Here is a 12253-nt window from a genome sequence, read left to right on the forward strand (position 1 = left end):
TATATATATATATTAGTTTTAGAAGTTTTCATATCAAGGCACTCCAAACCTATTCAATGAATTAATATGATTAGTGATCATTACAAAAATTAACTGAACAAATTTTACATGAATATTTAGAGTCACTTTGAGCTTTATGCATTACCATTTTTAAGTGTAGGCCTATACTGTGAATTTGTCCATAATTGGTTCTGAGCAGCATTTTAATCTTTTCTAGCAGTGTTTGCTCGTACAGGATAGAATGAGATCATTTTCATGTTTTCTAATTTCCCCAGCCTACTGCATATATCACAGGTGAGTCAGGTGAATGCTCATATGTCACTGAAGCCCTTTGAGACTATCAGAGCTGTGAATTATTAACCAGAGGGGCACTACACCTGGGCAGGGCACAACTCTTTGGTTGCAAAGACAAAGTCACAAAATGAGATAGTGTTGGACACAAAGCATCTGAAAATGAAAAGAGCTAAATTGATTAATGGCTAGATTAACTTGAGTTTTGTGAAGCAATTAGTTATTAAATAAAGTGGCAGACTTTCAGAATTTCAGTGGTAGTTTTTTGTGTACTTTAGACTTTTACTGTTTTGAGCTTTAATATATTATGTACAGTTAATGTGCACTTAATCAGTATGCTGCTGGGACCTCAAGGGGGCCCTACACAATAGTATACCATAGAAAAAATATCAATTGTCCTGTCACTTCCTTTAACTATAATAAAACAAGTACATGGAAATCAGTATTATGTAATTGTCTTGATTGTATATGATGCATTCAAGCCCCTGGCTGCTGTTTTTAACAGCTCAGAAACACGTAGCAGGTCACAAGACCGAAGTGCAAAAAACACTAAAATTTGATTGGTCCAATTCAGTACAAGCTATTATATGATTGGTTAATCGTCCTATCAATCATGTGTCCTTTTTCGTGATTGGCTATTATTCCATTTCCGTTTATAGCCTCAGTTTTTTTTTCTACCTTCGCCCTTCTTCCCGTTTGGCTGATTTCTTACATCGCTTCAGCTGCTAATTGTCTTACAGAACGACCTCGCCATGGATGATTTTGACATGCTGAACGCACCCACCGCTGGAAACGGCGTCGGCTCGGAGGAAGACCCCGCTGCCGCATTTTTGGCTCAGCAGGAGAGCGAAATTGCCGGAATTGAAAACGACGAGGGCTTCAGCATCCTTGACGGAGGAGAGGTGCCTTCGTCGCTGAGAGACTCTAACGGTTTGTTGAAGGCTGTGTCCTAAATGTAAAACAAACTTTTATCAATGTAACACATTTTTTTAACACATTTAATTATCTTCAATATTTCAGAGCATACAGCTTTATAAAACGCAGCGTTATAAGTGTTAAATTAGTATAATCCGTAATTCGATACCGTGGTTGGTGCTAATGCTAGCTTAGCTGTGAGCAGATCTGTCAGATCAACATAAGTAATTATCTCTAAAAGCTACACGTAATAGAATTGGCGAAATGAATATCCTGGTTAGATTAATGGGTGCTGTGTTATGAATAATTTATTTGTTAATGAAATCAAGCTGTCTAAAATGATATTTATCATTTTGGTCAGCTTGGTATTAGCTTGACGGCTGTGTTCATTGATAACATGCTAGCACATCTGCTAGCCTCTGGCCTTGATTATCTCATTTCCTTAAGTTTGCTGTGTGTGCTGAGCAACTTAGAAATGCTGACGTGTAGTTTACCTTAATATATGTGTCATGTTTTGTGCTTGATTTCTAATTGTTGTTTCTGTTGTCTTCGTTTTTAGATGGTGCCATCAATGGAGAGTTTCATGGGGTAATACTAACTTATTAAAATGTTCTTGAATTGTTGTTTTTTTTTCTCCTGTTCACAAGTTTTTACTTTTGGGTTTTGTTCAAAAGATAAATGTAATGGTACACATTGCCATTTAACTTTGATTTGGATTATTATTCTTTTTGCTTAATGAATTTACCTATTAAATTTGTACCAGTTTGACCTTTTAGGCACTAAATTCTGGCCCTGTGTTTAATTACGACACTGTCAACAATCTGGAGGTCACTGGTGGAATTTAGTTTAGAATTTAATAAATATGAGAAGCACAACACTGTTTATATTCTGTTAAAAATAAAAATAAAAAATTGGCCGGTCTGCATACATGTTGTGCCCCCCTCATATTGAGAACGCTTTCTTTTGTAGCACCATTTGAGCTCGGCTTTAATTTCCTACTCTGTGGGTTGAGATTCTTGCTGTTGATGACTCCTGCTTCCTTTTCCTGTGCTTGTCATTGCAACATTTTTCCTTCTGCACAGTCAGGACTTCTGGCAGTGAGAGAAACTTGCTTTCAAGAACAAATCTACAGCCTGCAAGTTGGAACGAAAATACAAAGAAATGATTTTCAAATGTATTTTTTTTTTCAGGAAAAGGAATAACTGAATAGTTGCATAGTTGTTAGGATGTTTAAATGGAAAGCTTATTTCTGAAATCCCAGCATCCACAGACTCTGTGTGTGCAAAGTAACACAATTAACTTCATGCTTATTTTCTATATGCAGGAAAGCAACGGCCCATCAGATGCTTATGCAGCAATTTCTAATGCGGATCGACTGCAAGCCGAACCTGAAAGTCTCCGCAAGTGGAGGGAGGAACAAAGAGACAGGCTCGAGCTGCTAGGTGAGAATAAAGTGGAACAATTTCAAGAAGTGACTGATGACGGGCCACTAATCTGAGATTTAACCAGTGATGATGGCGTGTCCATATTCCAAATCACAGATCCAAAAATGTCAACATTTTTTTTCCTAGTATATAATCAACTTAATGTGTTTTCCTACAATACTCATTGTCAAGTGAGATGTTGAACAACTTTGTGAATAAAACACTGTAGTGCTGTAACACATTGGCACAAAGGCAAACATGGGTTTAATAAAGCCTGAGCACCAAAAGAAGCTTGATGATGATCTCCGTCCAGTCTGTGAATGAAAAAACATCATTAAATGGATTGAATGGGCAGTTTACTCCACATGTAGTTAAATTTGCTTTCTAAACAGAAAAGTGTTCAGTGTTTGCTGGAAACTTAAGATAAAGGTCTAAAGTTTAATTTAGTTCAAATATAGAAAAGATTGGTTTTTCAATTTTGTCATCCTATTTTAAGATTAGATTTTGTGCATTACGTTTGATATATAGATCCCAGTGTTTTAAGTAAGGAAACATATCAAAGAAGGTTGCAGAAACCCAGAAATTATTCTCAAACATACCTGCCCTACAGAATATTATCTACAAGCAATAATCCTCTGACAATACAGCAAAGTTGCCGTACATCCAGTCATACAAGTGAAACTGATGACGACTTATTGTGCAGTTTGAATCATGCAGTTATTTAAAGTCAAAATGACCCTCTATCATTCCTCTGACGTTAATCGTTCCCTCCCTCTGTAGATGCCAACTCACGCAAACAGGAGTCTGAGTGGAAGGAGAAGGCCAAGGTAGAGCTGGAGGAGTGGCATGCGAGGCAGAACGAGCAGCTGGAAAAAACCAAAACCCATAACAGGTACTGGCTTGGTTGAAGTGATGGATTTATTTATTAAATGGCTTCACTAACAAATGTATTAGTGTTTCATGTCTTTATAGAACTGAATGATAGTTAATCTTTTGGTTTAAACATTAAAATGTTTTTGGATTTTATAAAAAAAACAACAACAATTAAACGGATTAAATTATTTAACTTGCAATACTAACAAATTTTATCCACATCAATGCCAGAAAAGTGGATTGTAGTAATTTGATTAAATTTGGTGAAGAAGATGAAATGCAAAGACATAAAGATGCTTCTCCCTCAACTTGTGGTGAATCTCTTATTTAGATTGAAACTGGAAATATTCTTGTGTGGTAACCGATAATACTTGTTTCTATCCTCTCTTCCTTTTACTGCATTTCCTCTTCTCTTCTAACTTCTTGCTGCTCTGTCGTTGGGCGGATGTTTGTCCAGAGTGCTGGACGAGGACTTCTACAAGCAGCCCTTCTCTGACCTCATTGGTTATGTGTATGTTGCTCCAACTAACATCCTCCTTTTTGTACACATCTCTTTTTTTCATTTTCGCCTTTGTCACTTCCATCTGTGTCCATTGATGTTTTGTTTTTATTAGATTTAGTTACTTGTGTAGACTTCATGTTTTTCTTCCTTCATTCCATCATTTTAACAGCCTGGATTAAAACCTATTTTGTCTGAAGTTACCATTTGTGGTAATAAATTGAACCCCGTTTCGTTTGCATGTCATTTGTGAGTAGGTGCACGTTAAAATACTTAATAAATCAAAGTCTCCCGCATGTAGTTACACTAGAGGTAGACCGAATAATTGATCTGATTTAAGAGGTTTTATAAACTGCTGGTTAAGTGGCAGTGGATGAAACTGGCTTAGATAGTGACCAGTGGCTATGACGTCCCCAACTATGTGCACACATTACAAGGGCTAGTACTAGGGCTGGGTGATTATTTGATCGCGATTATTGATTGAGAAAAATTCAGATCGATCACAGTGATCAGCTGTGAGCTTCTTACTGGATCAAACATGGCGGAAATGTGCGCGACAACAGCCAATCAGAATCCATCTTCTCCTACTCCACTTCCGTTTGTAAGTGGCGAAGGAAATGCAGACGGAATCGCAGAATTAATGAAACAAAATGTAATCCAGATGCTGAATCTCACAGTTCTCTTACTTGGGCAAGTTTCTGAGGTATTTTGGCCGCTGTCGCTTCCTGTACCTGCTGTTACCTGCTAACAGGCATGCGAGATGTCCCCCTCCTTACACACAGAGAGAGAGGGGGAGAAAAAAGAAAAGTGCGCCGTGATTCGTGGCTCGCTAAAACAAAAGCGTCCTCCAAAAATATGAAGCAGTCTTAGGGTAACGTTTAGGACAGAACAATGTCTCAGCGGTTCTTCATTTATCTGGGGAAGAACTTTTCTGTAAGTTTTATTAGCACACAATGGGCTGGACGCGACGTGAAGACCACTTCCTGTCCGAGTCTCATCACAAACAGCAGCTGAGAGACGCTGCAAACTCCTGAACACTCAGAAGCTGGGAGTTTTTGTCGTGTGTGCAGAATCAGATGTTCTTTCAGAAAAAATGACACAGCGTTGTCCGTTGTTTGATAAAGTGCTGTAAACAGGAGGGGGTCGTGGGGGTGTGGGGTTCCTTCCATAACTAAAGGAAATAATGAGCTTAGATCGTATTCAAGGTGTGCACATATTGTTGCTGTTTGTAGGGTTTATGTTTCTTTATGACATATTTAATGTAAAATTCAATTCTAAAACTTTAATTTTTACAAAAGAATGACTTTATTAATGTGAGATTCTATGATTTACACATAAATGTTTTTTTTCTTGGTAAATACCTTTTTAAACACCTTGCAAAAATAATGTAATGTTCTACTGAACCACAGCTATTTGTTATATTAGTGAACGTAAAAATTATAAATAAATAAAAAATATATTTCTATAGGTATTTATTTGTTCAGTTATTTTCCAGTCATTTTTTAGGTTAACAAAAAAATCGTGATATTAATCGAGATCAGACGATATGAAAAAATTAATCGTGATCATTTTTTTTGCCATATCGCCCAGCCCTAGCTAGTATCCTCCTTCAACACTATCAAGAGTTTCCTAAATATTTCAAATAAAATTATGTAAACAATGACATTACTTTTGAAAATGCTGTTTTTATGTCTGTTTAAACAAAACGAAATATTTTTATTTAAAATCTATTTAAAACGACAGTAAAAGCAAGAGACAGTTTTTACTACCAACAAATGACTGAAGGGTGAATGTAACTAATTCCACTCCTGCTTTACTTCCAGTTTAGTAATCTATTATTCAGAAAGTCCAGCCAGGTGAAACCGTTTAGGATCCTTAATACAAAACAATGGCTTATTGCCTAGAAATGTGATAAAATTTCAATTGAAATATACCCCCCCACACACACACACACAAAATAATAAATAAATGTAAATTATGTACATATATTAAAAAAAAATACTTTTTATTTTATTTATTTTCAGGGCCCTAGTAATGTAATGATTTCTAGAAACGTTATACTAATGAAATATAGGCAGTTATTGATCAATCAATACTCAGCTCTTTTTAATACTTATTGAAGAAACATTTGTCGGTCTACTTCTAAACAACCTGTCACACTGTTGTTTTAGACAACTCGGAAGCCTCTTTTGGACCTAAACATACTGTAATGCTAACAATTAGATTGAACCGAGTCGATAACAAAAACAAGTTAACAGAAGTTGTCTAAAACAACAGGGCCTTTAAACTCTAAAAACTTCTGAGCTCCTCACATTTGTGAAAATGACCCTTTTTTTTTTAAATAATTTTTTATTTTTATTTTTTTCTTTCAAAATGTGCCTGTCATCCCCTTGTCACCATTCATTAATGTGCCATTTCTCAGACAGGTTAAAAAAAACATATGTCCTGAAATCATTCTAACGATTAACATTTGCTTCTGTTTGTATAACCTTTTTAACAAGTCTTTTTGTTTGTTTTTTTGTTTTCTTGACAATAAGTTATTCAGGAATAGGAAACTTGATCGTTTGTTTGAAGCAGTTGTGTTTACAATTGGCATTTATCTGAACATCAGTTAAGGGGCTGTTGAATTGATTAAAATGTGAAGTTTAAATAACCTAAAGATGCATTCACTTCTGGTTAATAAGCTGCAATTTTTTTATTTGTCTTATTCTCAGCTGTTATTGTTACAGGACTGTACAGCATATTTTATTGCTGTTGCCAGTGATAACTGATACACAACTGCTTTAAACTTAACCATTTTTCTGCTGTATGAGACGTTTAGATGCTCTGGAGCTAATAACTTGATAACAGACTCATTTCACTGCAGATATTTTGACTTGAAATGGTCGGACATCAACATCAGAGCTGCATTTGAGTCAAACTAAGTTAGGATGATGGCTGTTCAGTCACTGTATAACCAAAACAAGAGCTGTATTAGCAGCTGCGTCACAAAGTTGAGCTAGTTTCCTTTGTGGTTTGGACTCCTAACAGGCTTCCTCTTCACTCAGGAAGTTTGTGATGTTCATAGAAAGGATCTCAAGACTTAAGTCATGAACAAGAGCAGACAGGTTTTTGAAATTACAGTGCAACATTTTCTGTTTTTCCAGTTTATTTTTTTTCGGTCCGAATCTTTAAGCATTGACCTTCAGTGCACACTGGAGCTGTTGGCAGCTGAGGTTATCGGTTATCTGTCGTTAAAAGGACAAAGTTATCAGTATCGGTTCTTAAAATAAGTTATTGTGCATCCCTGGAATAAAGCCCTCATTACTGCATACAAAGGAGCTGAACTGAAAAGTTCTTGTTTCACTGGTTCATCTACAATCCAGCTCTGTTCATTATCTACTGTTATTAACATTGTCCCTAAATTATCTGGGGTGGCTGTGGTGGATGGAACTGGAAGGTCGCTGGTTCAATCTCCCATTCCATAATAGTAGTAGTAGTAGTAGTAGTGTAGTAGTAGTAGTAGTAGTAGCATTAGTAGTAGTAGTAGTAGTAGTGTAGTAGTAGTAGTAGTAGTAGTATAGTAGTAGTAGTTGTTGTTGTTGTTCAGTTTATTTATATAGCACCAAGTCACAACATGCGTTGTCTCAGGGCACTGTACATAATAAGAACAATCAAAAGAAGAAACCAGCAGATTGTGTTGAATCACTTCATCACAGTCTCCCATCCTGAGCAAACGGTGGAGAGGAAAAACTCCCTGCTAATCAGGAAGAAACCTCCAGCAGAACCAGGCTCAGGACAGGCGGCCATCTGCCTCGACCGGCTGGTTGTCTCAGTCGTTGTGTCCTTGGGCAAGACACTTCACCCACCTTGCCTGCTGATGGTGTTCAGAGGGATTTATGAGCTTATTCAAAGCATTGACTGTCTGAGCAGCTGTCGTTCAGTCTGTTCATAGCCCAACGTTTTAAACCTTGTGGATTTAAGGAATAGAAAGTAGTGTGTTGTAAGGACTAGAGTTGGAGGAATTCAGTTTGACAGATAACCAGGGAGCACAGTTACAGATGTAGAATGCAGCGCTGCTTATTGAGTTAGTCTTAATGTTTCAAGTCATTATAAATGCTGTGAATTACGTCTATATGCCCAGCTGGCTATTCAGTTGCTTAACCTGTGCAGCCTTTGGCTTTTTATTCTCAAACTGTTCAGTCTGCCGTATGGCTGTACGGCGTATTTGTTTCCTAACTTCAACACTGTCACACATTCCCCCCAATTCATCTCTTCTTTTGGCTGTCATTACTGAATTCAGTTTCATTTAAAAATAATATGTGCTTAAATAAAGCTTTTGATGGCCCAGTGGTTAGCACTGAGTAAGAAGGTCCTGGGTTCTATCCCTGGTTTAGACCAAGGGCTTTTTCTGGCCGGAGTTTGCATGTTCTCCTAGTACTTGTTTGGATTTTCTCCAAAGGTGTAAAAAGTACTTGAAAAAAATGACTAAACGTAAAAATACCCTAACAGGAAGACTGATAAAAATTAGTTTCAATGATAAGAAATTACTTAATTAAAAGGAAAAGTACTTTAAAAAGTATTTTTACACACATTAAGAAATGAAGTGTTGAATTTAAGTTAATTTGCTCAACTGTGTTTAGTGGAACCAGTTGACATAACTGGATTAAGTAAATTCAATACTTCATTTCTTAATGTGTGTGAAAATACTTTTTAAAAGTACTGTTATTTTTATTTTTAGTGTATAACAACTTCTTTCATGAGTTCATTCATATTTAAATATTTACCACATAACAAAATGTTACATTTTATAGTAACGTAGTAATTGTATTAATTGTTTTGAATGTAATGAAATAGAAATTAAAACACTGTAAAATAGCAGATCTTTGAAAAAGACAACTTAAGGATTGTAACAAAATAAATGTATTTACTATACACCTGTGGTTTTCTCCCACAAATGAAAAAAGACTATATGTTAGGTTGCCTTCAGGCCCAGGCCTCCCTTGAAAAGGAATCTAATCTCGATGGGATTGTCCTGATTAAAGGTTAAATATTAAAACTAGACAAAGTTGGGCACTCATCAAACCAAAGGCTGCACAGAAATGATTATCTGGAAAAGAAACAATTTCAACATGTTGCTTTTGCATGCAGCTTCAACATCTGCAATGAGCTCATTTTTGTCTTTTGTTTCATCCCCTCTTCCTTCTCTTTCTCTCTTTTATATTCTGACTTGTGAAACTGTTTCTCCCTGTTTTCTTTTCCTATGCACCTTTAAAGCACACACATTAACCATCCTTGCTACCGCCTAGACCAGTTAAGTAAAAAAAGAAAACCGCAGACTTTTTGCATTTCGTTTTGATTTTGATTTATTTTTTTTAAATGGGGTAGATGCAGTTTTGTGACTGTGTGTCGTCATGTTGTACAATTTACCTGCTTGCTCGTTAAATCTACTGCCAAACCTGAAAACTGATGTTGTCATCTTAGTTGTTTTGTGTATTTGTAGTCCGTTGTATTAGTTATCTCCCCCCCCCCCCCCACACACACACACACACACCTTGGTTATTAATTTCTTTACATTATTTTACTTGTATTTGAGCATGTCATAAGGCAGGGTGGAGATGATGAAAATAAGTCTAAACAGAAATATAACAGTGGTTATAAGGTTCATCGGTACTCATTTCCCCCCCCAGTTTATGTTGAGTTCTTCTAAATATAAATTATTTTCAATAAGAAGTTCAAGTAGGTCATAACCTTCATTAAAATCTACATTAGTTTAATTTAGTTTTGTTATTTTACCAACACAGTTGATAGTCAAAATCCAAGAAAACGTGTTTGTTTCAGCACGTGAAAAACATGCTTCACTGCTATGTCAAAATGCATGATTCCAGTCCAGGAGCCCTTTTGGGCTTGGTTAAAAACAAATTACTTCCTCAACAGACAAGTGTGCTGATTTGAAAACCTTTTTAATTGCATCTATTTACCAATTGAACAAAATCCTGTCCAGCAGGTTTGTGCAGAACTGTAATTTCATTGTGCTCTGAACAATGACAATAAAGGTCCATCTAAACTGGCTTTTTAATCAACCTGAATTTTTTTTTTTTGTATCTAAGCTTATTTTCTCTGTTTTATTTATTTATTTTCAAGCGTTCCATATGTACCTCCCTTTACCGTCACTTTAGTGTTGTGTTAGCAGAGCTGGAGGCATGCTGCAGGTAATAAAGGGGTTACCGTTTTTTTTTCCCTCATCGTAGCTGTAGATGCGTTTCGCTGTCTTTGTGGTGGTAGAACCGCTCTGGCCTGAGACTCTGCTGAACTGAAATGTCCAACGCAGATAAAAAGCAATTTGAAAACCTGTTTTCAATCAGACTTCCCAAAAAAAAAAAAAACAGTTTAATTTTGAGAGAACGATGACCAATTAGTGACTTCAGTCGAACCAGTCCAGATGAATCTTTGACCAGAACCTGTGTTGGCCATTAGCAGGGCACTCTGCCACAGCCGTTTTTGTGTAGCTGATGTGATTTCTGCTTCTTCCTCCACTGATTTTCTTCCTCTTGATAATTTATAGGGCAGCTGAGGAAGCCATGATTTCAGATCTGGATGAGAACAACCCTGGCACAGAGTGGGAGCGAGTGGCTCGGCTCTGCGACTTCAACCCCAAGTCTAGCAAGCAGGCCAAAGATGTCTCCCGCATGCGCTCCGTCCTCATCTCCCTAAAGCAGTCCCCGCTCATCCGTTAGGCACCAGCGTGTGCACGGAGCGTCATTCCATAACATTCCTTTTTCCCTTCAACACACACACAAGCCCAACTACTGACAAAGCATTTATATTCCAAAGACAGGGCGGTCTTTTCTGTCCACCTCTGTGTCCAGAACAGCCCTGTTTTCAACACCTAAAGGAAAGAAAGCTGATCTTACCCACTCCTGCCATCTTCAGGCAGTGCTGGTGAGATCTTTAATGCACCTACTCACCATATCTGCTCCTTTTTAAATTGTTCATCTTTGTGTGCACCTCTTCCACAGACCAGTCCAGACCTTGTAAGTTTGCAATTCATTAAAAAAGGGCCAATCTAGACCAGATGTGTACCAGGTTGTGTGGTGTTGCATGACACTGTAAAGGTGATGAGTTGGGACACTAAAAGGGAAGATTTGATGTTTGTTCAGGCCTACAGTTACACTACACCCTGCACCACAAGCAAAATCACTATGCTGTATCATAGTTCTGAACGTGTTTGTCATGAATCTGAGTTGAACCCTTCAGGGTTGAGTGGTTTTATTCACCTTTTCCCCTCTGTTCATCACTTTTTGTTTTCCTCTTCTCATAATGCGTTCAACAATTTATTTTTTTTTTCTTTTTGAAGGACCAAACTCTCAAGGCAAAACTTCAGATTCAGTGTGTGTACTTTAAATTGTGTGTGTAGAGCCTGCTTGTGGCATTTGTTCACATTTCCAGTCTATGCATTTTACTTTGGAACGATTTTCCCCTGTAAAGTCAGACCGAAACGTAGTCCAGTCATTACAATTTATGATCTATTCCTATGTGTTAAAACCTCAGTAGTGTGTGTACTTGATGTGTGTACCTATGTACATATACAGAAGGCAGTATATACAATATATAAAACATTTATGTCACTGAAATTAGTTAAAGGATAACTAGAGATTTGCCAGTTATTGCTTGACCATGTGTACTCATTGTCCTTTTGATTTCAAGATCAATAAAAAAGTAAAAGATTTTCTTTCCTGTCTTTCTTAAGCTGCTGGTTTAAATGAACGTTGTTGATGGCTGGGGTTTTAGACTCTGGCATGTTTTAAGATATTTTCTTGGTTTAATTTAATTGGAACATTTAGAAATAAGTCCTTTGCCTCTAGGCTCATGATCAAAGTAGTTGAAACTTACATTTGAGGGTTAAAAAGTTGTTTGTTATTCATCTAAAGAGAAGTTTTTAGTATAAAAGTCACCACATAAACATCAGTTTTCTATGGATTGAGCATGCCAAATTTATTTCAGACTGAACGACAAAAGAAAATTTACAGTGGCAACCAAATTAAAGTATAGACTAAATTATTATTAAAACACAAACGGTTATTGCCAAAGTGCTGAACAATAAAAGGCAAAGATTTAAAAGAGAAACCATAAAAGAAATTTGAAAACTTTTTCCTAATTACCAATGTTGAAAGTTTAGAAAATAAACATGATGATTTTCTAAACATGATGTCCCAGTAGCTTTCAAACCCCAAAACGCATTACGGCAAAGGCTGGTTCACCCCAAAGATCC

At 36.7% G+C, this 12253-nt stretch overlaps 1 protein-coding gene across 2 annotated transcripts; it reads left to right on the plus strand.

Moving 5' to 3' along the window:
- Positions 1 to 947: 947 nt before the first annotated feature.
- Positions 948 to 11711, plus strand: clta (clathrin, light chain A). Of its 2 annotated transcripts, XM_014023480.1 has the most exons (7): positions 948 to 1221; positions 1766 to 1794; positions 2531 to 2648; positions 3411 to 3522; positions 3961 to 4014; positions 9259 to 9294; positions 10547 to 11711. In XM_014023480.1, the coding sequence occupies exons 1-7, from the start codon at positions 1044 to 1046 to the stop codon at positions 10716 to 10718; spliced, it is 699 nt and encodes a 232-aa protein (XP_013878934.1). In that variant the 5' UTR covers positions 948 to 1043; the 3' UTR covers positions 10719 to 11711. The 2 variants fall into 2 exon arrangements, with proteins under 2 accessions (XP_013878934.1, XP_013878935.1); XM_014023481.1 differs by lacking the exons at positions 3961 to 4014; positions 9259 to 9294 and having other exon boundaries at positions 951 to 1221.
- Positions 11712 to 12253: the final 542 nt, after the last annotated feature.

This window comes from Austrofundulus limnaeus, unplaced genomic scaffold (assembly GCF_001266775.1).
Source record: "Austrofundulus limnaeus strain Quisiro unplaced genomic scaffold, Austrofundulus_limnaeus-1.0 Scaffold372, whole genome shotgun sequence".
Classification (NCBI taxonomy): Eukaryota; Metazoa; Chordata; class Actinopteri; order Cyprinodontiformes; family Rivulidae; genus Austrofundulus; species Austrofundulus limnaeus.